This window comes from Primulina huaijiensis, chromosome 14 (genome assembly GCF_012295235.1).
Source record: "Primulina huaijiensis isolate GDHJ02 chromosome 14, ASM1229523v2, whole genome shotgun sequence".
Classification (NCBI taxonomy): Eukaryota; Viridiplantae; Streptophyta; class Magnoliopsida; order Lamiales; family Gesneriaceae; genus Primulina; species Primulina huaijiensis.
In genome coordinates this window covers 5978566-6005496 of record NC_133319.1, presented here as the reverse complement: position 1 = coordinate 6005496, position 26931 = coordinate 5978566, and the positions used below count along the sequence as shown (strand labels likewise).

General features: G+C 35.8%; 2 protein-coding genes across 2 annotated transcripts in view; one reads left to right on the top strand and one right to left on the bottom strand.

The window, feature by feature from the left end:
* Positions 1 to 14649: 14649 nt before the first annotated feature.
* Positions 14650 to 17880, bottom strand: LOC140957110 (uncharacterized). Its single transcript, XM_073414243.1, has 7 exons — positions 17486 to 17880; positions 16405 to 17392; positions 15464 to 16189; positions 15216 to 15386; positions 15068 to 15128; positions 14739 to 14986; positions 14650 to 14679 (listed from the first exon to the last, which is right to left on the bottom strand). Exons 3-7 carry the CDS (start codon positions 15650 to 15652, stop codon positions 14650 to 14652), a joined length of 699 nt encoding a protein of 232 aa, XP_073270344.1. The 5' UTR covers positions 15653 to 16189; positions 16405 to 17392; positions 17486 to 17880.
* A 194-nt stretch (positions 17881 to 18074) lies between these two features.
* LOC140956897 (uncharacterized) overlaps positions 18075 to 26931 on the top strand; it is a 40194-nt gene continuing 31337 nt past the window's right edge. Inside the window, 9 exon segments of the mRNA XM_073413828.1 lie at positions 18075 to 18331; positions 23107 to 23274; positions 23356 to 23445; positions 24836 to 24972; positions 25071 to 25161; positions 25322 to 25404; positions 25894 to 26000; positions 26261 to 26413; positions 26759 to 26823. Of these exon segments, the coding sequence (XP_073269929.1) occupies positions 18119 to 18331; positions 23107 to 23274; positions 23356 to 23445; positions 24836 to 24972; positions 25071 to 25161; positions 25322 to 25404; positions 25894 to 26000; positions 26261 to 26413; positions 26759 to 26823 (1107 nt within the window). The 5' untranslated portion in view covers positions 18075 to 18118.

Genomic DNA, 26931 nt, shown 5'->3' with positions numbered 1-26931 from the left:
TTCGAGATTAGCAGATATATCTTTTCTTATATCTCCATACTAACAATCAACTGGATTAATCGTCTTTCTTCAAACTCTGAAATCAAGTACACAATTGATTTTCTAGTTCTTCTTCAAGTTTTCAATTGTAAACAAAAAGAAATTTTGCACGTTGATAAAAAGGACGATTGACGGATGCGTGGGGGCACGACAGTGTTGGGTGGTCGGTGGTGATGAATGGTGGTGATCGACCGATTTTCTTCCTCGAGAAAATAGATATGGCCGAAACTTGATGTTGGAGATGAGAGAGAATTGTCTTGATTTGATTGTCAACAACATTTAGATGTCCATATTGAAAACCTGCAGGAGATCCTTGTTTTGTCAGCAAGAAATAACAGAATATATGCAGTGTGGTGATCCCAAAAAAAGAGAAGAACTAAATAAACAAAAAGAACAGAAAAAGAAGCAATAAGAGGCTATAAAAAAATAATAAGTGAGAAGGACTGAAGAGCAAACGAGGAAGAAAGTCTGCAATCATTATCAAAAGAAGAAAGGGTGGAGGAGGAAGTGACAGTGGTTGTATAAGTGGATCCTATCAGCCTTCTCATAACCACCATAGATATTTTATATAAGTTGTAGGTGTAAAAATGATTCAATTTCTTGCAAATAATTGTAAAAACATTATTTTATTCGGTCGATAAAATACATTGTTTTCATTATGTCTAAATGTTGAACTTCTTTGATGTATTTTTTTTTTGTCTAGCAGTTTATTTTTGTGAACACGAAAAAATAAAGAAATAGTTATATTGAATTTTTTTAGTTTTGATAATGACAAACAACATCGAGTTGTTTCAGGATCCAACAGGCTTTGCTTTCGATACCCTGGACTCTAGCCGGATTGCTTATTATTGAATAGCTTATCTGGACTGCATTTTCCTCCAATTATTTATTCTAAAGTCAGACTAGATAATCCTCTTTAGGCTCAAGCTGCTTCAAGATTCAATCTGGATTGATTAAGAATATTCAAGCTGCATATTGGTCTCCAGCTAGTATGCTTGCACATCAAGTTATTCTTTATGTCTACCAGCTAGACAAGACAAATCATTTGACCAATCATGCACCATAGTTGATGGCCCTAGTGACTCAAAAATGACTTCTAATAAGACAAAGATGAATGTAAGCATTCTATCTCATGAATAAACTTTATCATCAGTCGTTAGTTTTCATATTTTGATACATGTCAATGAGCATTAATTGCGGAGTAATATAAAAGAAAGGGAGACAAAAGACACATTGCTTTTGTGTTGGCTAAAAACTCAGTTAAATGTTGAAGTAACTACTTAAGGCATGATTCAAGAGCAAAGAAACTACCGAAAATTTTACCATCTACCTTTAACAAGATATTGAGCACTCCTATCTTTCCATTATCAAACCGCTCAACCTAGCGCACATATAAATCCAAATTTGATCATCAAAGATCACTTCGTACTACGTAGCCACTCAAGTTGTTAATTTAAAAATGTTTGTTAGTGTTGGAGTACCGTTTTCTCGTACCTAAGACGTAACAAAAGTTTAAAATTTTTATTTTGAAATTCGAAATGCTCATTGAGTCTAGTATGAATTAAACCATTCATAGAGTGTTTAGATTTGTTTATCTTTGAGTATTTAACGTCTGCTCCGACTATTCCAGTTTTTAGCGGATATAACACTTCTTGTAAATCTCGTCGAACGGATCTCCCTCTTTTTGATATCCTAATCAAGTCCACAATCGGAGATTAGATTCCTTGTTTAAATAACACTAGAGATCTAAAAAACTTTGCATTGAGACTAAATCGCAGGAATTTCAGATATATTTAGACATAACAATTTTAAAAATAAACAAAAAATTCAAACCATGCGATTTCTAGGTTGATTTGCGAACATAAAAGAAAGCAAAAAATCAAAATTTTTCCACATATATCTATTAATTGTATAGATCAAAATCCACGAATTACGCCAAATTTGGAGTAAAATTGCATTGGCTCCTAAGTACTCTCTCGCGTACTTTAACCAGCCAAAGAGAAGATTAATGATATGTTAGTATTTTTATTATTTAATTTAAAATAAATAAACAAGGACAAATATGAAATGTTCCACGTGAGACATTTTCTTAAATCGAAATATGGGAAGGCCTATTGGCGGGCCACTTTAAAAACTAACCTTAAATAAATTTTAATTTTAAATATTAGCCTTTTAGAATTCAAAATTTGATAAATAACATCCACTTTAAAAAAAATTAATTAATTTAGGAAAAAGCGTACAAAACAGGGGAGAAAGGAAATCAATCGGTTCTTCTTCTTGTTCTCTCCATTTCTCATCCTTCTCACAACGATTTCTTTTCTTCATCCTTCACTCATTGGTCTTCTCTTCATTTTTTTTCTTCCTCTACATTAAGCAAGATAATATTGTAGAAATTTGTTTTCATAAAAAAAGTTTCAATTTCTCTCAACATTGTCAAAGATTTTAAATCAGGTGTAAGTTTCTAATGCCATCTCAATTTTTTTTTATCGATTTACTGATTTTTATTACAATGTGAAAGGGGATCGGTTACGGTGACCGGAAACGCAACGGAAGCACAAAATTTTTATTTTTTAAAGAAATTTTAGGCCACCAAGTAAATAGTGTGTAGCAAATACAAAAACACAAAATGACATTCATAGTGTGTTAAGAAATGTACCTATCAATCTCAAAGATTGATGTAATGGCTCCAACCAAGTTGTAAACAACTTGGCTCTTCAAAGGCAAGACAAATCTACAAGCTCTCCTTGTTCTTGAGTCCTTCCTTCAAAATCAAGCCCACCACCAAACTTAAAAGATCCACCTTACACTTGCACTAGAAAATGTAGGGCATTTTTCTTTGAGAAGTGAATGTTTTTCTTCAACAATTGAAGAACAAAATTGAGAGAAAAATGGGAGAGAAAACCATGAAAATTTCGGCCAAGGTAAAGTGGAATGAAGGGGAAGGAGACTTGTCTTGGTAGAGAAAAAAGTTGAGGCATAAAGTTGCATGCCATGCCTTGGTAATAGTAAAAGTTGTCTCCCAACCCTTCACCTCCCATGCATGCATTTTATTTGGTTTTTTAACAATTAAAAAAACCCATGGACTTAATTTTAATTATCTCAAACATATTTGAGACTAATTAAACATTACTTGAATTTACTCAAGTCCCACTAGTTAAATAATTATTTAAATTGAGCTCTACAAGACTCAATATGATTTAATTAATTCAACACTTGAATTAATTTAATTATTTGGACTCTACTAGGTCCACTAGTGTTTAATTAATTCAACACTTGAATTAATTTAATTTAGTCCATAATAATGTTTATGAAAATCACAATTTTCAAATACATTATTCACTTGGCCAAATTTTAATTTAGGAACACTTCCATAAATTAAAATTTACATTTCTCTCATAGAAGTCATACTTCTATTTTTCCTTACGCCTATAAACTCATTTATAAGCCGTTCAACACATTGAACTATTTTCTCCTTTATAGAAGTCATACTTCTAATTTTCCTTACGCTTATAAACTCCTTTATAAGCCGTTCAACACATTGAACTATTTTACTTCTCAACGGGATCTAGAAAGCTAGTACTTGTGTGGCCCTCAATGGTTCATTGATACAACTAGCCGTGGGTTCACATCTCCATGTGATTCGGACTAAACATGTCCTTATATGAGCATACCCCAATTGCTCCATTCTTATTTATCAACTCCTTGATAATAAGAACGTCAGAACTCAAGTCTGATAGTACCCAACCAATCATGTTAAACGCCTAGCAGCATCGCTTACATGATTCCCTAGGTATCAAATGATAGTGCCTGCAAGAACCATTCAATTATGGTTAGCGTACAGTACGGTCCCTTCAACTCATATATCCCGACCGATTCGACAACCATTGGTATATCGAGAGTTGTCAATGAATCGATACTATGTGTCATGTCGTAGTTGCATCGATGGTGTAATCTATGAAACCCCTTTCATAATTACCACCATACTCTGATCAGAGATTTCAAACTACATATACATGAAAAACACATAGGATATCCATACCCGTAGGTAAGCGGTGAATCCCCGACTACAATGCATCGACTCCTATATGTTTCGACAGAACACCCAACCTTGCCACCTGATGACCCCATGAGAGTCGGTAAACAAGTCAAAGTGTAATTCTAGCACATAGAGTCTCAATGTTGTCCCGGGTCATAAGGACTAATGGTGTACAACCATAAACTAGGACTTTTCCACTCGATAAGTGAGAACCACTTGGAAAGTCCTTTAATGGAGGGTTGTTCAGTGCACTCTACCAGGAGCACCTATCTGCATGCTCGGACATCACAATGTCCCCTACCAATGAAACATGGTACTCACATCGCAGATACTAGTCTCAAGCTCGAGCGGCCTATATCCTTCTTAGCGGCGGCTGAATCGACTAGGAACCGTTTAGAATATACAGTATTCCAAATATGAGTTTCATGATACTCATCATATGAGCATCTCATATTCTTTCTACTATTTGTATATTCAAGGGCTTTATCTATGCAACTAGCATGGGTATACAGATAAAGATGTGCCAAAACAATAATTTCAAATATTATTAAAATAAAGATTGCTTATACATAGAGTTTCATTGTGAACACTCGGCCAACACTTGGCTCGACGTGCACCTACTCTAACAATCTCCCACTTGCACTAGAGCCAACTACCCATATACTTCAAACCAATTGATTCGCGATGCATCTCGAATAATGGTTCAGGTAAAGGCTTAGCTAGTGGATCAGCAACATTATCTGCGGAGCCGACTTAGTCGATAGACACTTCTCTTTCCACAATCTCTCCGAGGATGTGGTACTTTCTCAATACTTGTTTGGATTTCTGATGAGACCTTGGCTCCTTTGCCTGAGCTATGGCTCCCGTGTTTCACAAAACACCGGGATAGGAGCAACTCCATTAGGAATGACGTCCAACGCTTGGACGAAATTCCTTATCCAAACAGCCTCCTTTGCTGCATCCGATGCAACAATGTATTCGGCCTCAGTGGTGGAATCCGCAGTACTGTCTCGCTTGGAACTCTTCCAAGAGACAGCAGCACCAATGAGCATGAATACGAACCTAGAGGTTGACTTTGAGTCATCGATATCGCTTTGGAAGCTAGAGTCGGTATAGCCTTCCAATTTCAGTTCTCCACCCCATAGACCAATAGCAACTTACTGGTCCTTCTCAATTACTTGAGGATGTCTTTCACAGTTTTCAAGTGTGGAAGACCAGGGTTCGATTGATATCTATACACTACACTTAGTGCTAAAACCACGTCAGGACGTGTAGATATCATCCCATACATGATGCTACCAATCGCAGATGCATAAGGAATGCTCGTCATCGCCGCTATCTCTGCATCAGTCTTGGGAGACATAGACATGGATAGGGACACGCCATGACACATTGGTAGATGTCCTCTCTAGGACTCATCCATCGAGAACCGCTTCACGATGGTATCATGTATGTGGACTGGGTGAGACCAAGCAATCTTCTTGAACTATCTCTATAGATCTGTATTCCCAATACAAAAGATGCTTCACCCAAGTCCTGCATCGAGAACTTACTCGCTAACCATATCTTAGTTGATTGCAACATTCCTACATCATTCCCAATGAGTAGAATGTCATCAACATAAAGCACAAGGAATGTCACCACACTCCCACTGACCTTCTTATACACACAGGGTTCCTCAGGATTCTTAGTAAAACCAAACTCTTTGATTGTATTATCGAATATGAGGTTCCAACTCCTAGATGCCTGCTTTAGACCATAAATAGATCTCTGAAGTTTGCATACCATATGCTCACTTCCGATAGATGTAAATCTTTCAGGTTGAGACATGTAAATCACTTTCTTAAAATCCCTATTAAGAAAGACTGTCTTGACATCCATCTGCCATATCTCATGGTCATACCATGCAGCCATGGCTAGCAATATCCTTATAGACTTGAACATTGCAATTGGAGAAAAGGTTTCCTCAAAGTCAACTCCTTGTCTTTGAGTATATCCTTTTGCCACCAATCGCTCCTTGAAGGTCAATACCTTCCCATCCGCCCCAAGTCCCTATGGGAACCGTTCCCTCAGGTGGATCCATAAGATCCCACACTTGGTTCGAATGCATGGAATTCATCTCAGATTCCATTGCTTCAAGCCACTTGGATGAATCGGCATCAGATAACGCTTCCTTGAAGGTCCTTGGATCACATCCATGAATAGGCTCATCATGGCCCTCTTCAAGAAGCAGACCATACCTCATAGGTGGTCTCGAGACTCTCTCGTATCTTCTAGGAGCTTGTATCTCCTCTCTTGGCTCTTCGGGTGTGGGTTCTACAATTGTGGGTGTCTCTCGAACCTCTTCGAGTTCTATCATCTCCCCTTTTCTATCCAATAGAAATTCCTTTTCCAAAAAGGTTGCATTCTTAGAAACAAACACCTTTGTTTCTTGGGGATGATAGAAACAATATCCAACTTAATTCTTTGGATATCCCACAAAGTTACATAAAATGGATCAACAATCCAATTTTATCTCCCACTACCTGCTTCACATAAGCAGGGCCCCCATATTCTAAGACAAGAATATTTGGGAGACTTACTCATCCATATCTCATATGGTGTCTGCCTTTAAATGGACATTTAGTGGAATATCTTTCAATTTTAAGTTATAGAGATCGTCTTCAAGTTCACCAGTACCAATCAAACATTCATTCTTGTAAATATTGCAAACACCTTTGCCAAATAAACAAGAATATCCATCTTTATCAACATAGAAATGGAAACAATGTTTTCTTACCAAATCAGGTACAAACAAAACATCTCTTAAAAATAACTTAAAATCATTGTTCAACAATAAGTAAACATCTCTTAAGGTCTTGGCAGCAACTCTTGCTCCATTGCCCATTCTCAAGAAGGTCTCACCTTCCTTGAGCCTCCTACTTCTTCCCATCACCTGCAACTCATTACAGAGATGTGAGCCACAGCCGGTATCTAATACCCAAGAAGTAGAGTTAATTGAAATGTTTACTTCGATAAAGAACATACCATTTCCAGAACCCTTCTGGGCAAGATATTCCCAGCAGTTACGCCTCCAATGTCCAGGCTTCTTGCAGTGATGACATTCATCAGCAGTCTTGTCAGCCTTAACTGGTGTGGCTGCCACAACGGGATTCGGAGATTGCCTCATCAAGGGCACGTTCTTCTTGGGACGTTGGAAAGAACGCTTCTTTCCCTTCCCATGTGGATCAATCTTCGTACCAGATGAAGAACCCACATAAAGAACCAGCTTCTCATTCTTGATGGTGGACTCAAAGGTCACAAGCATGTTCACCAACTCCTCAAGGGTCGGCTCCATCTTGTTCATATTGAAATTCACCACAAAAGGATCAAACGAGCTAGGCAGTGACAAGAGTAACACGTCAGTGGTCAACTCCAAAGGCAACATCAAATCCATGCCAACGAGCTTGTCCACGAGCCCAATCACTTTTAGGCCATGCTCATGGACCGAGGCCCCATCTCGCATGCGTAAAGTGATTAGCTCCTTGACGGTAGCATGCCGAAGAGGCCGTGTTTGCTCTCCAAAGAGCTCCTTGAGATGCAAATGAATGTCAGCAGCACTCTTTGCATCCTCAAAACGCCTCTGTAGCTCATCATTCATAGAAGTCAGCATATAACACCTGGCTTTCAAGTCATGGTCACACCATTCCTTGTAAGTCTGCAATTCCTCAGGAGTGCAGTCAGTCGGAGCCTCAACAGGGGGCGACTCAGTAAGTGTATATGCTATCCTTTCCGAATTCAAGACGATTTTTAGGTTTCTTAGCCAAGTGAGGTAATTAGGTCCGGTTAACATGTGTTTGTCGAGTATTGCAGATATCGGATTGCGAATCGAAGACATTGTCAATTTGTACTGAAAAGTGAAAACAGATAAATGTTGATGACTATTTCAAAATATTTAGTAAGATATAAAGTATGGACTTTTACTTTATAAATATTCGCTCCCACTGTTTTGACATCTTTCACTACCCTCTAGTGAAAACGGGAAACTCCTTTCCTCAGTAGGTACGTAAGGTCCAACTAGCGAATTATGATCCCGAATAATATCAGCCAATCACAATTCCTAAAAGGTAGTTTCCAATTGCATCTCCATGCAACCCTCTACGTAAACTTTTGTCTCACGTTTGATTAGGACCCAATAATATGACGTCGTTCATCTTCACGTGTCAAGCCTAACCCATCGATATTGAACCTTAATGGACGGTCGCCATGAGTTCCCTCAATAATATGAGCCGAAATCATGGGAGTTCCACGTAGTTCACATCACCATGTCAATGGATGTCACAGCTTTCCGGCACCCAAGGCCCCCCCAATAATATGAGCCGAGCCCCGAGCACGGGTAGCGTTCATCATGCACCCATTGTCGATGGAAGACATGGAAATTATAAACAAATTTATAATTCCCCTTTTCGGGCTTGATATTAATTTTGAATCTTATTCAAAATGAGGGTTTTTAATTTTGAAAGGTCTCATCATTAATTTTATTTAAAAGCTCGCCATGTTTGATCGTATGTTTGCCGGATTCATGCAACTTTGTTATTATCATAATAATAACGCACATACTCATTATTTATAACATATCATGCATATATTATAAACAGTAAACAAAATAAGGATGATCAATCGCCCCAACACTAATGGCCCGTGTGAGCTAAACACGGGCCTAGGTCCAATCCTAGGGAAATGCACGGGATGCAAATGCAACTATTACATTAGCTTCCAATATTTACATGTCTTCGATCTTCATAATCATCATGGCCACCATCTTCCAATCTTGATCATCCACTATACTAATATTTACAAATAAATATCCATGGCAAATAGGGATACATCTCATGGGGTGGGAACGGGCCATAAACCAAGCCCACTTTATAAATTTGATAATTATTACAATCATTCAACACAAAATATCCTAGCATACACCTAGCAAATTGGGCTTGGGCTTTTGATCATCCTTCATGCATAATATCACATATCATACACCATCAATTAATTATCACAATAATTAATTGATCCAATATTATATATCTTGATCCAATCACTAACCGCCACGATTATAAACTAAATTAACAAAGTATACAAACACCTTTGTCTACTTTCAAATTAATTTATTTATAACCGAATTTCTTGTAAATCACCATTTACTATAAATAATTAAAGTCCAACTTAAATTATTTATTTCATGAGAAAATATTTGCAACTTTTGTAAATTTAAACTTAAGGGCCCAAAAATTCATTTTTCACCAAAAACATTTTGGCCCATTTAAAATTTCACAAATGTGTTAGCCATCCAATGGTCCAACAACTCAAGGCCCGTGACACTTTGATATTTCAAAACACATTTTGAAAACCCTAGTCGTCATCGCCGTCGCCGGAGCTCCGTCGCCGGATTCCGGCCAACATGCCAAAAATTTTTTTTTTATTTTAAAAGTGGGACATTTGGGGCAGCCCGAAATGGGCAGCCCTTCGGGTAGCCCGGGCTGACCGAAACGGGCAGCATGTTGCTGCCCGAAATCATGCAAAAATTTGGCCTTCATTTTGTTGCAAATTTCATTCTCATGCGGTTATAAATCGATCTCAATATAATATCTTGAAAATGCTACACAAAAACGTAACCATAGCTCTGATACCACTTGAAAGGGGATCGGTTACGGTGACCGAAAACGCAACGGAAGCACAAAATTTTTATTTTTTAAAGAAATTTTCGGCCACCAAGTAAATAGTGTGTAGCAAATACAAAAACACAAAATGACATTCATAGTGTGTTAAGAAATGTACCTATCAATCTCAAAGATTGATGTAATGGCTCCAACCAAGTTGTAAACAACTTGGCTCTTCAAAGGCAAGACAAATCTACAAGCTCTCCTTGTTCTTGAGTCCTTCCTTCAAAATCAAGCCCACCACCAAACTTAAAAGATCCACCTTACATTTGCACTAGAAAATGTAGGGCATATTTCTTTGAGAAGTGAATGTTTTTCTTCAACAATTGAAGAACAAAATTGAGAGAAAAATGGGAGAGAAAACCATGAAAATTTCGGCCAAGGTAAAGTGGAATGAAGGGGAAGGAGACTTGTCTTGGTAGAGAAAAAAGTTGAGGATAAAGTTGCATGCCATGCCTTGGTAATAGTAAAAGTTGTCTCCCAACCCTTCACCTCCCATGCATGTATTTTATTTGGTTTTTTAAAAAATAAAAAACCCATGGACTTAATTTTAATTATCTCAAACATATTTGAGACTAATTAAACATTACTTGAATTTACTCAAGTCCCACTAGTTAAATAATTATTTAAATTGAGCTCTACAAGACTCAATATGATTTAATTAATTCAACACTTGAATTAATTTAATTTAGTCCATAATAATGTTTATGAAAATCACAATTTTCAAATACATTATTCACTTGGCCAAATTTTAATTTAGGAACACTTCCATAAATTAAAATTTACATTTTTCTCATAGAAGTCATACTTCTATTTTTCCTTACGCTTATAAACTCCTTTATAAGCCGTTCAACACATTGAACTATTTTACTTCTCAACGGGATCTAGAAAGCTAGTACTTGTGTGGCCCTCAATGGTTCATTGATACAACTAGCTGTGGGTTCACATCTCTATGTGATTCGGACTAAACATGTCCTTATATGAGCATACCCCAATTGCTCCATTCTTATTTATCAACTCCTTGATAATAAGAACGTCAGAACTCAAGTCTGATAGTACCCAACCAATCATGTTAAACGCCTAGCAGCATCGCTTACATGATTCCCTAGGTATCAAATGATAGTGCCTGCAAGAACCATTCAATTATGGTTAGCGTACGGTATGGTCCCTTCAACTCATATATCCCGACCGATTCGACAACCATTGGTATATCGAGAGTTGTCAATGAATCGATACTATGTGTCATGTCGTAGTTGCATCGATGGTGTAATCTATGAAATCCCTTTCATAATTACCACCATACTCTGATCAGAGATTTCAAACTACATATACATGAAAAACACATAGGATATCCATACCCGTAGGTAAGCGGTGAATCCCCGACTACAATGCATCGACTCCTATATGTTTCGACAGAACACCCAACCTTGCCACCTGATGACCCCATGAGAGTCGGTAAACAAGTCAAAGTGTAATTCTAGCACATAGAGTCTCAATGTTGTCCCGGGTCATAAGGACTAATGGTGTACAACCATAAACTAGAACTTTTCCACTCGATAAGTGAGAACCACTTGGAAAGTTCTTTAATGGAGGGTTGTTCAGTGCACTCTACCAGGAGCACCTATCTGCATGCTCGGACATCACAATGTCCCCTACCAATGAAACATGGTACTCACATCGCAGATACTAGTCTCAAGCTCGAGCGGCCTATATCCTTCTTAGCGGCGGCTGAATCGACTAGGAACCGTTTAGAATATACAGTATTCCAAATATGAGTTTCATGATACTCATCATATGAGCATCTCATATTCTTTCTACTATTTATATATTCAAGGGCTTTATCTATGCAACTAGCATGGATATATAGATAAAGATGTGCCAAAACAATAATTTCAAATATTATTAAAATAAAGATTGCTTATACATAGAGTTTCATTGTGAACACTCGACCAACACTTGGCCCGACGTGCACCTACTCTAACACAATGTATATATTGTAAATATAATTTTTCATATATTTCATTCTTATTTGTTCGGTCGCCCAAACATTATGGGTTCAGTCGCCTAATTCTATTTTCAGTCGCTCAATTCTGTTTTCAGTCGCTCACTTTGATATGTTATGTCATCCGATTATATGTTAAATCATTAATTTTTATGACATCTTTATTGCTTATTTTGTATAGGAATGACGTTCATCCAGATTTTGATTAATTCTAATGGAGAGTGGAAGAACGATGAACAAGTAACTTATACATAGTTATCCGAATCTAAAGAATGGACAGCTATTTCCATTGATGATAGTAATTTGACCATAGAATGTGTCATGAATGAAATATACGAGACACTTGGTCTGGCTAAATCAGATGTTGAATTGACATTGAGTTATTTACTAGAACTAGATTCTTGCAAACCATGCACAATCTATATACGAAATTCACGATCCTTGGGAACATATCTATCATTTGGTAATTCGCGTACTAGACCTGTTTTTCATGTGGAAGTAATTGAGATTTGTGATATAGGAGTTGATAGAGAAAAAGTTAATGACAGTGATGTGCATTTCGGAGATGTGGAGGGTAGTGTTGTGAATTATAATATTAATGTAGAAGATAGAAAAAGAAAATGTGATTTTGTTGTAAATGTAGAATGTGGAAGAAAGGAAATCGATTTGGATATGGATGCTTTTAATCAAGGTCTTCATGATGAATATTTTGGTTGTACTTTTATCCAAGATGGTTTTGAATTGACAGCAATAACAAAAGAAGTCGTCGTTGAAGAAGATAATGCCAATAAAAACTTGAACCAAAATGATGTCTTCGATCTACCAAGCACACAAAGTCCACATGTTGATTTCTATCATTCTGATTTAGTGGAAGCGAATACACAAAAGTTGTTGGCGATTAACGATGGTGATGGTGCATTTTCATTCACTGATTGATCGAATTTATTAGTTGGTCAAAAGTTCAACAGTAAAAATGAACTTAAGAAAGAATTGACTAAGATTTCTTTGAATGCTTCATTTGAAATGAATGTTGAAAGGTCGACAAAGACACTTTATGTGGTGGGATGCATTACAGAAAAATGCAGTTGGAGAGTGCGAGCAACACGAAAGGCTAATTAAACTAAATTTGAAATTCGAATTTATTGTATCATACACACATGTGACCTTTCTGACAGAAGACGAAGGCACCGACAAGCAAGTTCTATTGTAGTTGCAGATGTATTGCTAGAAAATTTTAGAGGGCAACAAATCACCCCCGCGCTAAAAACAATAATGACGATGATGCAAAATAAAGGGCTTGGTGTTAGTTACAACAAAGCTTGGAAGGGCAAGCAACTTGCTCTTAATCATTTGAGGGGAGATCCAGAAGAGAGTTACAGAACTTTGCCAATTTATTTATTTGTTGTTAAGCAAGTGAACAAAGATACTATAACTCATTTGGAGACTGACTCTAGTGAAAAATTTAAATACATGTTCCTAGCTTATGGGGTATGTGGAGGATAGTGTTGTGAATTATAATATTAATGTAGAAGATAGAAAAAGAAAATGTGATTTTGATGTAAATGTAGAATGTGGAAGAAAGGAAATTGATTTGGATATGAATGCTTTTAATTAAGGTCTTCATGATGAATATTTTGGTTGTACTTTTATCCAAGATGGTTTTGAATTGACAGCAGCAACAAAAGAAGTCGTCGTTGAAGAAGATAATGCCAATAAAAACTTGAACCAAATGATGTCTTCGATCTACCAAGAACACAAAGTCCACATGTTGATTTCTATAATTCTGATTTAGTGGAAGCGAATACACAAAATTTGTTGGCGATTAACGATGGTGATGGTGCATTTTCATTCACCGATAGATCGAATTTATTAGTTGGTCAAAAGTTCAACAGTAAAAACGAACTTAAGAAAGAATTGACTAAGATTTCTTTGAATGCTTCATTTGAAATGAATGTTGAAAGGTCGACAAAGACACTTTATGTGGTGGGATGCATTACAGAAAAACGTAGTTGGAGAGTGCGAGCAACACGAAAGGCTAATTCAACTCAGTTTGAAATTCGAATTTATTGTAACATACACACATGTGACCTTTCTGACAGAAGACGAAGGCACCGACAAGCAAGTTCTATTGTAGTTTCAGATGTATTGCTAGAAAATTTTAGAGGGCAACAAATCACCCTCGCGCCAAAAACAATAATGACGATGATGCAAAATAAAGGGCTTGGTGTTAGCTACTACAAAACTTGGAAGGGCAATCAACTTGCTCTTAATCATTTGAAGGGAGATCCAGAAGAGAGTTACAGAACTTTGCCAGCTTATTTATTTGTTGTTAAGCAAGTGAACAAAGATACTATAACTCATTTGGAGACTGACTCTAGTGGAAGATTTATTCATATTCCTAGCTTATGGGGTATGCATCCCTGGGTTTCGTAGGACGCGAAAAGTTATAGCAATTGATGGGACTTTTTTGAAGGGAAAATATAGAGGTGTTTTGCTTCTTGCAACAGCCCAAGATGGAGATTTACATCAATACCCCATTGCATGGGCTGTTGTTGACTCAGAGAATGAAATGTCATGGATTTGTTTTTGCAGAAATTGCATGAACGGATTCCAGATGATCCTGATCCCGATTATATTTCTAATTTGGAAATGCTACCTCCTAACTTCAAGCCAAAACGGGGGCGACCAAATAAACGAAGAAGACCATCTATTGGAGAGTTTGGACGACAGCGAAAAAAGAAATGCAGCTTATGCAATGATGTTGGACATTATAAGACGAAATGTACTCGTAAAACCACTTGATGTACTAGAAAATATTGTTTTTTGAAAGTGGATGGTTGGATGTTTTTTTTTTAAAGTAATTGAACATTAATGATTTAGTATGAATGAATCGAAGATATTTTGTACTATTCAATGTATAAAAGGTGATCAATATGAATGAATCGAAGATATTTTGAATGAAAACATCCACGTATGCTTGCAATTTTGTAAACTTCTCATCTATATAATCTCGAAGTTGGACAAAATAATTTGAGACACTCGGAACCTCTCCAACAAAAGCACTCGGATCAATATGTGTGGAGGTGTGCGGTCGATTTTCTTCTTGACGAAGTGGAGGTGATTGTTTGTCATGTGCATCTGCTCTCTGGCTTTGCATATCTTCAAAAGATTTTTGCTCTTCTAAGGGTTGATCAACGTTTTCGGGGCTGCTATCTGCGTAGCAGTATGCATTTTGTCTCTCCGACAACAATGACAGAACATGCGATAAATTAGGATCTGAATCAGAAAATTGACCATTTGTGATGTATGAGGCTTGTAGTTCCAACTTTGTAGGTGTCAACACGCCAATAACCATCTGTATATTTCAAATTATAAAATTCCAACACTCAATTACAATTAAATATATTTGAAATATTAAATAAATTATTGGCAAAATACTCACCCTATTTAAACACTCATGTGATGCTTGAACAACTTCATTGTACTTTGGAGATGATTTCACATGCCAATCATTTGAAATCCATCTACACATACGCGGAAGTATCATGTTATATCTATCTCTTCGCTTAGCAAACTTCTTTGCAATGCCAGAAATACATTCATATGTAAGAATCTGCATTAAAAAAAATTATAGCCAACTTAATTTTAAATAAAGTAACTAAATAAATACAAAACAAATAAATATCTTACTTGCAATGGATGAACAAATCCGTTCAAAGTAAACGCTCCATATTCGACAATCTTTTCGTTCTTCTTCTTTTTTTTCAATTTGATTGAAGTTAAATCTCGCTTTATACTTTTAAGAACTTCGTTATAAGCTATCATACCCCAAGGATATTTGTTAAACAAATCCAAATCCTCCACTAAACTCAAAAGCATGTTGTCAACTTGAAGAACCGTCTTTTGTCGAACTGGCCAAAGAACAGCAGCACCAAAGTACAAACATGCTAATTTCAATTTTTCCAAATTTATAGTGCGTTAAGGTGTTTTTCTCATTTCCATTAGCTTTGTCGCCACTTCCTCAATATATACATTTTCATTTCCACAAAAATGTCTATCCCGAAATTGCATCGTCTCTCCAACTTCAGGAAAATCTTTTGAACAATCAAGCCCAGTTATAAGTGCATACTCCATTTTCGAAAATCTCAACGGTCGTTGATTCATAACCATCCACAACTCATCACTAATAGTCTTACATGACTGTCTAGCCATCAAGAACCATATAATCTGACTGGATAAATTGTAATCACTTACATACTTAATTAAATTACCAAATTGAGTTCCATCAATCATATTCTGCATCTCTGCATCATTGAGGCATTCCTTGATAGACTCTGATACACTTTTGAAATGAGAGTTTAAACTTAACTTGCATTCAAAGTGATTCTTTCTCAATAACTGAGGTTTCAATTTTACCTACACACAAAAAAACATAAATGATATAAAAAATATAAATATTTTTCAAACATAAACAACAAATACAATGTTGAACACAATTTCTCAACAAAAACACAAATAGTTTATTCATTTATCAATTACAGATATGTAAGAAAGTTTAGGCAAAAACTCAATTCCACAAATCTAACTAAAAGTAAAAACTCTATAAAAATCATATAAAATGATAAACTTACGCAAACTTCTTCTACCATTTTAATTACAAATGTTAAATGTATGGTTGTTTAAATGGTCCTTGATTAGTGAATTAGACCATTGATTGATGGAAAATTTCAATGGAGCTAATAGAAGAACGGTCGGTCACCTAAGGAGAAGAATGAATGATGTTGTTAGTTTAACGTCACTCATAAAATACTTATATCAAAGAGAATATTCAAAACTAAGAATTGAACTCATGCAAAAACAATTTTATAAATGATTTCTAAAAAGAAATAAATTAACCTCAAATACAAATAATTTATTAATAATAAATCGTTTAGTTGAACTTGCGGGCTGGGTATCAATTTTAGACCATTGATTGATTCAATGAAAAATTTTTCTAAGCTGGACTTGCGGGCTGGGTATCACCAAATCCAGATGGATTCCAGGGACATTCACAAGACAGCTTTTCGTACTCATGGGGATCATTATGAATTCACTGTTGTGCCATTCGGTTTATCAAATAAACCCTCTACATTCCATTCTGCTATGAATCGGGTTTTTAGCTCTTATTTGCACCGTTTTGTTATCATATTCTTTGATGATATCCTTATCTACAGTCAATCAGAGGATGAACATCCCGTACACTTACAAAAGGTTCTCGAGTGTATTCTTAATCAGAAATTCTTTGTGAAAAAAAGCAAATGTCTATTTTTTCAAAGCACCATTTATTATTTGGGACATTCGGTGACGGCAGGGATGATATGGCCGATCCAGGAAAAATTGAAGTCATGACACAGTGGCCCCAACACAAGACATTTAAACAACTTCGTGGGTTTCAGGCATCACGGGGTACTACCGTCGCTTTGTGCAACACTATAGCAGAACCCTCACCGATTTACTTAAGAAGGATGATTTCCAATGGTCTAATGAAGTTACTGTTGCTTTTGAAGAGTTAAAGGATCAACAATTAAAGGATTGGGCCACCAAAGGAATACTGTATCAAGATTTGATACGGAAATCTAACTTCACAAAGAGTACAAATTAAAGAACATTCGATGACGATCTTTTATAAGATTATATAACATAATTAATTGCTACCAAAGTCAAAACTGGTACCATTACAATCTGCATAATCTCTTAGGAGATAATAGGGTAAAGAAAAGAAGGAAAAGGGAACTCCGGTGCTTACCTCGAAGCATGAACAATCGCAATAAATTCTGTGAGCTCGAAATGCACCTTAATTGAACCGCAGCCAAATCGAACATGAATAACGATTAAAACAATCAAATGAAAACTGAAGAGTAAACCTGAAGCGAGAAGAAGACGACGAGAATCCAAATAGCTGATAGGAGGTAGGAATCCCATAAATATAAAAAAAAATCAAACACATACAATAAGATTATGAAAAGGAATCGACGGCGGCTCAGCTTCCATTTAAGATTGTAACGGTGCCACTCAGATTTGTAGTGAAGCTTCTGCTCAGAATCGTCGTGGAATTTCTTGTTGCAAGTCAATCCCTGCATCTCTTGCTCTGGTGTCTGATGGCAACCAAACGCAGAAGACGACAATGGGATTTCAAAAAACGTTAGGGTTAAAAGAAAAAAAGGATTTGAAAATATTTAAAATGAGGGTAAAATGGACATTTCAAGAGTGAGTACGTTCTGGGGTGGTATTTGCCTAAATTTCCCACTATTGGCACACACTGAAACAAGGAGAAAAACACAACTCCGGGGCACGATAGTCCATTTCATGGCGGAATCTTCCACCACCGCCACGCTCGCCGCTGCAACACCGTGGTCATCGCTGTCAGGAAAATCGGAGCAAGAGAGAGAAGAACTTCTGGACAGAATTCTGACGCGCTTGGCACTATGCGATGACTCGAAGCTTCAAGACTTGCTTGCCAAGATTCTTCCTATCTCCATTGCAGCACTCTCCTCTGCCTCCACCGGTCTCCGAAATAAAGTAAAATTTTCTAATATTTACTCTGATATTCTTTAATTTGCTTCACGGATGCGTATGAACTTGGATTTTTGTCTAGAAATACAATCTTGATTAGGCTCGAGATAAACTTTAAAAAAAATGTTTGCTTTGATTCTTATATGTTGGGAAATGTTTTGGAGAAAGAGTTTTGTTTGTTGATTTTGTGAGAAGGTAAATTTGGAATTACTTTTTGAGAGGGACAATTGTATTGATGTTATGTGGATAATGACTAGGAATTGATGTTTGTGTGAAATGATTAGGACTGATTTATTTAAAATTTTATTGGGATATAATATAATCTAACGAAAATGCAAAATGAATTTAAAAGTAAAGATCATGTAGGGAGATTTGTAGAGGATTGGAAACATATTTTCGAGAACAAGAATGAAATGGGATGGCCATTTGGATGTGTTTTGCGAAATTTTAACTAGGAATAAATTTTATTTTTCTTGTAAAAATTGGCTTTGAGATTGTTTTTGCTAATTGTAAAAGTAAACATATTTGCAAGTAGAACATAAACGGTAGACACAAGAACAAGTGTCTATACCGTTTATATAGTTAAAAACATATTTTAACTTACCTTGATCCGATTAATAGAGCAGATAACATGAATATTAGAGTAAATGTAAAATATATAAAGTAAATGACAGGAGAACTTATAAAAATTCGAATTAAGTCCTTTACTCATCTTTCTTCTCGCCTGAAGATATCCATTAATAATTTTTGATCTACTATGCACTTTGGTATTACGTCAAAATTTTTCTCAACTATTCACATAGATTGGTCATGTGTATTGTTTAATATTTATATGCAAAGAGATCACTCAAATAATATATGATGTTTATCGCTCTTAAATTCAATGAACTGCTATGTAGCTCTGAAAAGATTCCTTAATCTTGGTCCTGAAGTTTAAGGCTTTGACATTGTAAGGTTGTTTCCCGTTATTTTGTTCCACTGTCTTCGTGGTTGTAATGATCTTCTGATAATTGTTTTTCAAACCATCCACTTTGACTCTCAATTCTCTGGCTTCACGCTTTGATTTGTTCTTTAATGACGTACATGTCTGCATCAAGAAACTAGTAATTAGAATAGGATAAGCCTTGTCTGATCCGGGTGTTTGTCAGTGTTGGTTCTGTTGCTTCGGACTAATGTATCAGTTGGTTGACATCTCTATTGGTCAACATGTTGCTCCACTTCTAGCAAAGAGAACTTTAATTCAGCTTCCATTAAGGACAACTATATATTATTTCTGGTTCAGATAACTTCTACACTTCTGGTATGGATAATTTTTGTGCCGCTTCCTGCTAACAGAATAAATGCACACGTAATCAAGCATTTAGTAACATAGAAACTAGTTTTGTAATAATCGACACAATGATAGTTATGTTACCATTCTAGTACAAAATTTGTCGGGTGGCTTTGGAAAATGAATAATGTGGTATGCATCAGTGCAACATATCACATTAACTAAATAATCTCAAATAACAAATTTAACAGTCGATATTATCATATTCATTTAGTTTAGCTTTATAAAAAACTATGTTGCATGGATACGGGTACGAGTATCGTATCGAATACGATACGGATACGGCGACACGTCAAATTTTGAAAATATATGACACGATACGGCTAGGATACGACAATCATTAAAATATATATCAATATTATATATATTTATATTTATATAAATTTAGCATAGTTGTCAAAGGCGAGCGCCTCGCGCCTCAAGGCGAGAGGCACTACCAGGCGCGGGCATTGCGCCTGGGGAAATCCCAGGCGCAGCGATTTACAAAGGCGAGCCCAGGCGCGCGCCTCGGCTCGCCTTGGAATGGCTCTCGGGCGCGCCTGAGATTGCCTTTTTTTTTTAAAATTCAGTGACAGAGAAGTATCATTTGAAAATGCAATTTCTCTGTTTTTTTAATATTAACTTAAAATGTAAAATGCCCAACCCAACCTTAAACCCTAGCAACCCAGTTAACAAATTAAATATCATAAGGTGACAAGAGCAGAAGTGTGCACACTGCAACAGAATTACAGAAGCCAACAACGTGACAGCGTGAATAAGAGAAAGGCCAAGAACCATTTATTGAAGAAAGCTCAGGTATCAGTTCTAGGGACTCTGATGATTCGATGGAAGAAGATGAATTTGATTTGGATGATTGAAGAATTTTAATCGTGTTGCTTATTATAATGAACTTATTAATTATTTGTTGTTTTTTGTGACATTGTGACTTAATTATTTCATATTTTAATATATTATTCTAAGATAAATATATTTTTTAAAAAAATAAATAATGTGCGCCTTGCTTCGGTAAGGCGCGCCTCGCCTTGCGCCTCAGGCTCCAGAGCCCTTGTGCGTCTCGGTGCGCCTTGCGCCCTTGACAACTATGAAATTTAGTATTGTAAAGTAAAAATTATAGAGATAGATGTAATATTTCATTTATCATAATATCTTAAGTACAAAATATTATTTATGGATAGATGTAATATTTTGAGCAGAATATTTTGAGCAGAAATAGAATGAAAGAGACGGACAAATGTAGAAAGATAGATGTAAAAATTATAGAGATAGATGTAATATTATAAAGATAGATGTAATATTATGAGCATAAATAGAATGAAAGAGACGGACAAATGTATAGAGATATATGTAAAAATTATAGAGATAGATGTAATATTTCGAGCAGAAATAGAATGAAAGAAACGGATAAATGTATAGAGATAGATGTAAAAATTATATAGATAGATATAACATTTTGAGCATAAATATAATGAAAGAGACTGACAAATGTATTTAGGGATTTAAAAGCCCAGCCTAATTTATTTTAAATTATTTTTCTTTTAGTCCTTTTAATTAACCCCTAAAACTTTTAAATATTTGCAATTTTGCCCAAACGTATCCACGCCGTATCCATGGCGTGTCCTCGCCGTGTCCAAAACGTATCCGACTGGTCAACCCTAAACAAAGTCAACGACACTGATTTTGAAGTATCCGACACGCGTATCCGCGTGTCGTATCCGTATCCGTGTCGTATCGGTATCCGATACTTCAAAATTTTTTTTTTTAAGGTATCCGTGCTACATAGATAAAAAATAACACTATCATTTCCACACGCCTTCTTAGGTGTTTTTGGAGGAAAAACTAGGGGAAAGCTATCCTCTCTGTGAACAAACCATCCTCATCAACCTCCTTACATCAGATTTGGCTTTCACTTTATAAAATAGAGATTTTTTTTCTATCTCATCAGGACAAATCTGTTCCCTTTTTGAGCCTGAAAAAATTATCACCTACTTAAAATATGAAGGTATTTATATGTTTTTTTTTTGGAATTGTTTTTTTATCTCCATGTAGTTTATTTTTTATATGGTCTTGGTAAAGGGAGGGAATGGAAAACTATAAAGAAGTCAAAGCTCATTTTTGAGAAAAAATAATGGTGGTTGTGGCCTATAATGCATAGTCGGAGGAGGCACAATGAATGGTGAAACTGTTGCTTGTGGATGAAGATATTAGAAAGAGAAAGTGTATTTTTTTGGACTATGCCATTTATATTGTCAATGTTGGAGATGCAGTTTAAGTTTATAGCAGTTTGAAACCTGATTTTGTAATGTTAATGTGGAGTTTTGAAGACGCCCTTTTAATTTCATCATTTGTTATTATTTGCTCTAAGATTTTGCAAACCATTTTATCTGATATGGACCATAGGGTAGACGAACATATTCTCAGAATTCTGGCAAGGCTGGCTTACACTCTGAACAAATATGCTTAAAAAACTGTTTTGCATGATATATCCAACTGGACCTATGTTTCTTTCTCTGAAGTCTCTCCCCTCAACCACGTTGTCCCAATTCTTGGTTCCCTCCATAGCTCTCGTTGCTATTCGTTTGCGCTTTGTAATGAGAAAATGGTTTCAGAGAATAAAACCAAACATTGCATTTATTTTTCTTGATCTTCTTTCTTTGAGACGTACAATCTTAGACTGATTATGGATGGCCTTTGATTTTATTTGAAGGTGTTTTATGTTCTGGACAACTGATGGCATGGAATCTTTAGAGAAATTGGAATAGTTTCAGTCTGTATTGATTTCTCATGAAGTCATAATCCATGAATCTTGATTATTATTCCCATATGTTCAAGATTTCAACAACCAAAATTGTACATTCGATGATATTCCTCTTTTCCATCATTTTCTAATTTAGGGTTTTTTGAATTCTTATGGAGGGTTTTGTAAGATTGAGTTTATGTATCATGCTGTTTAAAGGGATACTTTTTTAAGTTTGGTTCATGAATCTTGGGGCAAAATTGTAGCAATTGTCGTCAGGGGCTAGGTGTAATTTTAGAAGAGTTATAATGGGAACCAGTTGCTTTCCGTTTTTGGAAGAGAAATTATGTAGTTTTCTGATAATTTATTGATCAAGTTGCAAAAATCGAGAACAAACAATGTCAAATTTCATTCTTGTAATTTTTTAGGGTACATGCTATGGCACAACTGCTTGCATGCAATATTTATTATTAAAATTTACACAATGGAGGAACTCTGCACAGTCGTGTGACTTATGGTTTCTTGCCTCAAATTTTCTCATATTCTCATTTTATTAATCAAACTTCAGCTTTGGGTTGAAGAGAAAAATTGAGAGAGGCAGAGGAAATTTTATCTCTAACATAGTGTTTGTACCAAATTTTATGTTTTCCTACTGTTTGGAAAAACTATTTTCTTCTACAATGCTCGTGTATAAACTGCTTGTCTTCTGTATGTTAGGTTATTGAAATCCTGAGTCATGTGAACAAGAGAGTAAAGCACCAGCTTGAGATTGGTCTACCAATTTCTGATTTATGGAAATTGTATGTGGAATCTACCAGTGCTCCGATGGTTAGAAATTTTTGTATTGTGTACCTTGAGATGGCAATTGATCGCGCTAAAAAAGAGGCACGTGTTTATTCTTTGGTAGTTGACATATTCTCAAAGAAGAATATGTTTTCTTAACTTGGTTTCGGGATGACACCGCAGGAAACACAAATGATAGCTCCTGTTTTTTTAGCAAACATTTCAAAGCTGCCTCCCCAACATCAGGACATATTATTTAGAGTTACAGCAAAGGTATTTTATTGTTGTATCCTTTCTGCAACCATATCTCCGTTCTTTATGCCATCGGGTCATATGATTTTTGTATTTGTTCAAACATGCTTCCACGAAAATACTAAGCACCAATTTATTGACCATCAATCTTTATGGATTGCCATTATGTTACTTACAAAATAGTGATGTCATTCAACCGTCCATGGAACTTTGTGGATCCTCGAGCACTAAATTCTCCTAAGAAGACAAACATGGAAAACATGAGTCGATACCTGTCGTATATTAAATGTGAAAGAATCTAATGAAGCCTCTTCCTTGCATACAATCTTGTGCTCCTGCAAGGAGATCACCATGACTCTCATATGACTCGTAATTTTACAAATCTTGATATAAAATTTATTTTCTAGTTGCTTAAAATCTCCAAATGTAGTATTTTGATACAAAGAAATGACAATCAATGTTGGCAACGTATAGAGAAATGCATGAATAATTGTGCTTAAATTATGAGGTATCTAGATATCTCCCTATAAGAGCACCTTAACTGGAGAATGGATCCAAGAACATGAATGGTATTATTCATTCATTTGCATTTATATACTAATGAATGTATATTTACTGCAATCAATAGCTTGTAACGCAGATACCAGTTAATATGTGATGAAATTTTCTTTAAATCTTAATATATATGGAAATTAATCCTTTATGGTGCTTTACTTCAAAAAGACACGCGTTGTCTTGCACCTCTAGCATATATTTCCAATAGTAGTGCTTGTGGGGACTTTTGGAGATTCAGAGTTTGGGTAATCTAGTCTTTCAATTAAATGAGTTTTTTTACATCATATTGCTCTCCGAGATGGAGGAGTCATTTTTTAATCTTAAAAAACCACTTATGTTTATTTTCTCTTTTGCATTGAATCCCGACTCAGGATCATGGATTATTTTGCTGGGGCTGTTAGTTTTTCTTTTGTTCTCTTTTACTTTTTGTGTTTTCTGTGCTATATATCCTTGTATTCCTCCTTATTCTTTTATTAGGTTGCTGATCATGTATCAAAATTAAAGAAAAATATAAAATAAGGTAAGCTGCTAGCATCATTCATTGAGTTGACATGACTTGTTATTTGGTAATATATTTCGTTGTCCTACTTAGTTCTTAATTCAGTATTGGGGTATGATTTCTAGGCCTAACACATGTTTAGAAAAGTGAGCACTTGTCCGCTAGGCTCCTTAACTAAAATATATTTTGGTACCATGTCATTTGTTTTTAATTTTTTTTCCAAATCAAGATGATGGACTCCTTTTAAATCTCGGGAAATGTACATATGAGAATATCCATTTCTCAAAGTTTACTTCTGTTGTTTACCATGTCGTCAGATATTGCATGGACTTACAAATACAACTTCCTTGATTCTAGGTGATTGGTGATTGCCATTCTTCCCGAATCAGTGACGAAGTCATGGCAAAATATAGGATACTAGTAGGTTCAAAGGAGTGTGAACTATTTCTCGACTTTTGTCTACAAACAATATTGTATCAGCCATCCTCCCAGAGGTTAAATGTTAACTACACTTATTTGTCTCTATTCATGTCTAGTAAATTCTGTTGATCAGTAATTCATCATAAAAGTAAGAATATGGTTGTCTGCGCAGTGGAGGATGTCCAGCTGGACTTTCAATTATCCAATTTGAACGCGTTACTGGTAAACAGCCACTGAAAAGTGATGTGCTTCGGAATAGAAAGGTACAAGTTTTAGACTTACTTTTGCTTAACATTAAAACTGTTGGCTGACATTTATGCTTGGGAAGTTTGCATGTAATATGATAATCTGTTTTTGTTGCAACATTTCTCTAAATTCTCCTTAAACCCCAAAAGATGTATTCTCTTTGTTTCCATTTTCTAGTTAGGGATGTTAAATATCATTGAAGCTTTGGAGCTGCTTCCTGAAGTTGTTTACCCTATCTATACTTCAGCGTGTGCAGACAGGTACCAATTTGTTTTCTCGGTGATTGTATCCTGTAGTTTGTGGCATGTTGTGCTTTAACCAAGCATGTGACATGGCATTTTAATCCTGCCAACTACGATAAAGCGAGAAAAAAGATCGCAGAGTTAATTGGTTTACATTAGCTGACCTTTCAAATGTCTTGGAGACCAATTTCTTCCTTATTTAGGACGAGCCAGTTTTTTTGTTAATTCTATCATTACCCCTTGAGGAGAAATTGTGCCACCTCTTAAATCGTGTTTTGTTTTGCTAAACTCGGCCTATACATTTTTATTCGAGATTAACTCAACCTATACATTTTGAAGATGTGAATACAGTTATTAGCATGCTGGTCAATGCGAACCCAACAATTTAAAATAGGCTAAGTTAACATCAAACGCAATGTTATCATAGTTAGGTGGCAAGTGTTACATGTATGTTGCATTAAACCCATATTTCATGTGGTCTATGTTGTTGGTTTTGTTCTGCTCTAGTCAGGAATCTGTTCTCAAAAAGGGGGAGGAGCTCCTGAAAAAATATGCTTCTGGTGTGAATTTAGATGACCCGGACCTCATCAGCAGACTATATCTTATGTTCAATGGTATAAGACAGTTTGTCTCAGCTTTGATTAAGCTTATGTGATTTAAAGGAAGTTTTATGTGTTGAATCAATGCTCAATGAATGTTAAGTTTTTTATAAGGATATGAATAATTGGAGAGAGATGTCTCGTACCTCTGAAAAAAGTGGAAGTGGTCATGATCGAGTCAGTTATTTTGAAGTGGGAATTTTCAACAGTCCTTTCATCTTCCCATGACCAAGAGCTGTAACTTAGACTTGAGTGTTTTGTTTCACATCATGCAGGCACCATTGTCTCTGAGAACATAGCTCCTGAATTCAAAGTCAGCCCTGGAAATTTATCTTTGAGAGTAAGGCTCATGTCTACTTTCTGCCGGTCAATTACAGCAGCGAACAGTTTCCCATCAACTTTGCAGTGTATTTTCGGTTGTATTTTTGGTAAGCTGAAATATCTTTGTGCGTTAACTTTCCTCTAAATGTTCTTGATGTATTTTTTGCAATGTATCTTTTATCTTGATGGACATTCAAGCAACAGTGATGATATCGTACAAAAATCAAATAGCGAGAAGCCTCACACACCTTTTGTGGTACGATGTTTGAGTTAAATAATTTTAGTTGATGAAAATGACCGCAGTACGCTTCTATAACCAGAATGAAATTGCCATAACTTGTTTTAAATATGGCTTCAAATCAATTCAAATATAACCTAGTAAAGATTGGTCTTTTGGCTCCTTGAACTTATAGTCTGTTGCAACCGCCCTAAATCTTCTTACTTAATTTTAGGAATGGATACTACCTCCAGGTTGAAGCAGTTGGGTATGGAGTTTACAGTTTGGGTCTTCAAACATGTAAGCTTTTGGTAGCTTGTTTCATATTTCATATACAGGATCATGCGTTAACACCTTCTAGTGGGATGTTAGAAAGCTATAAAATACATCTTAAGTGCTTTTTTTCAT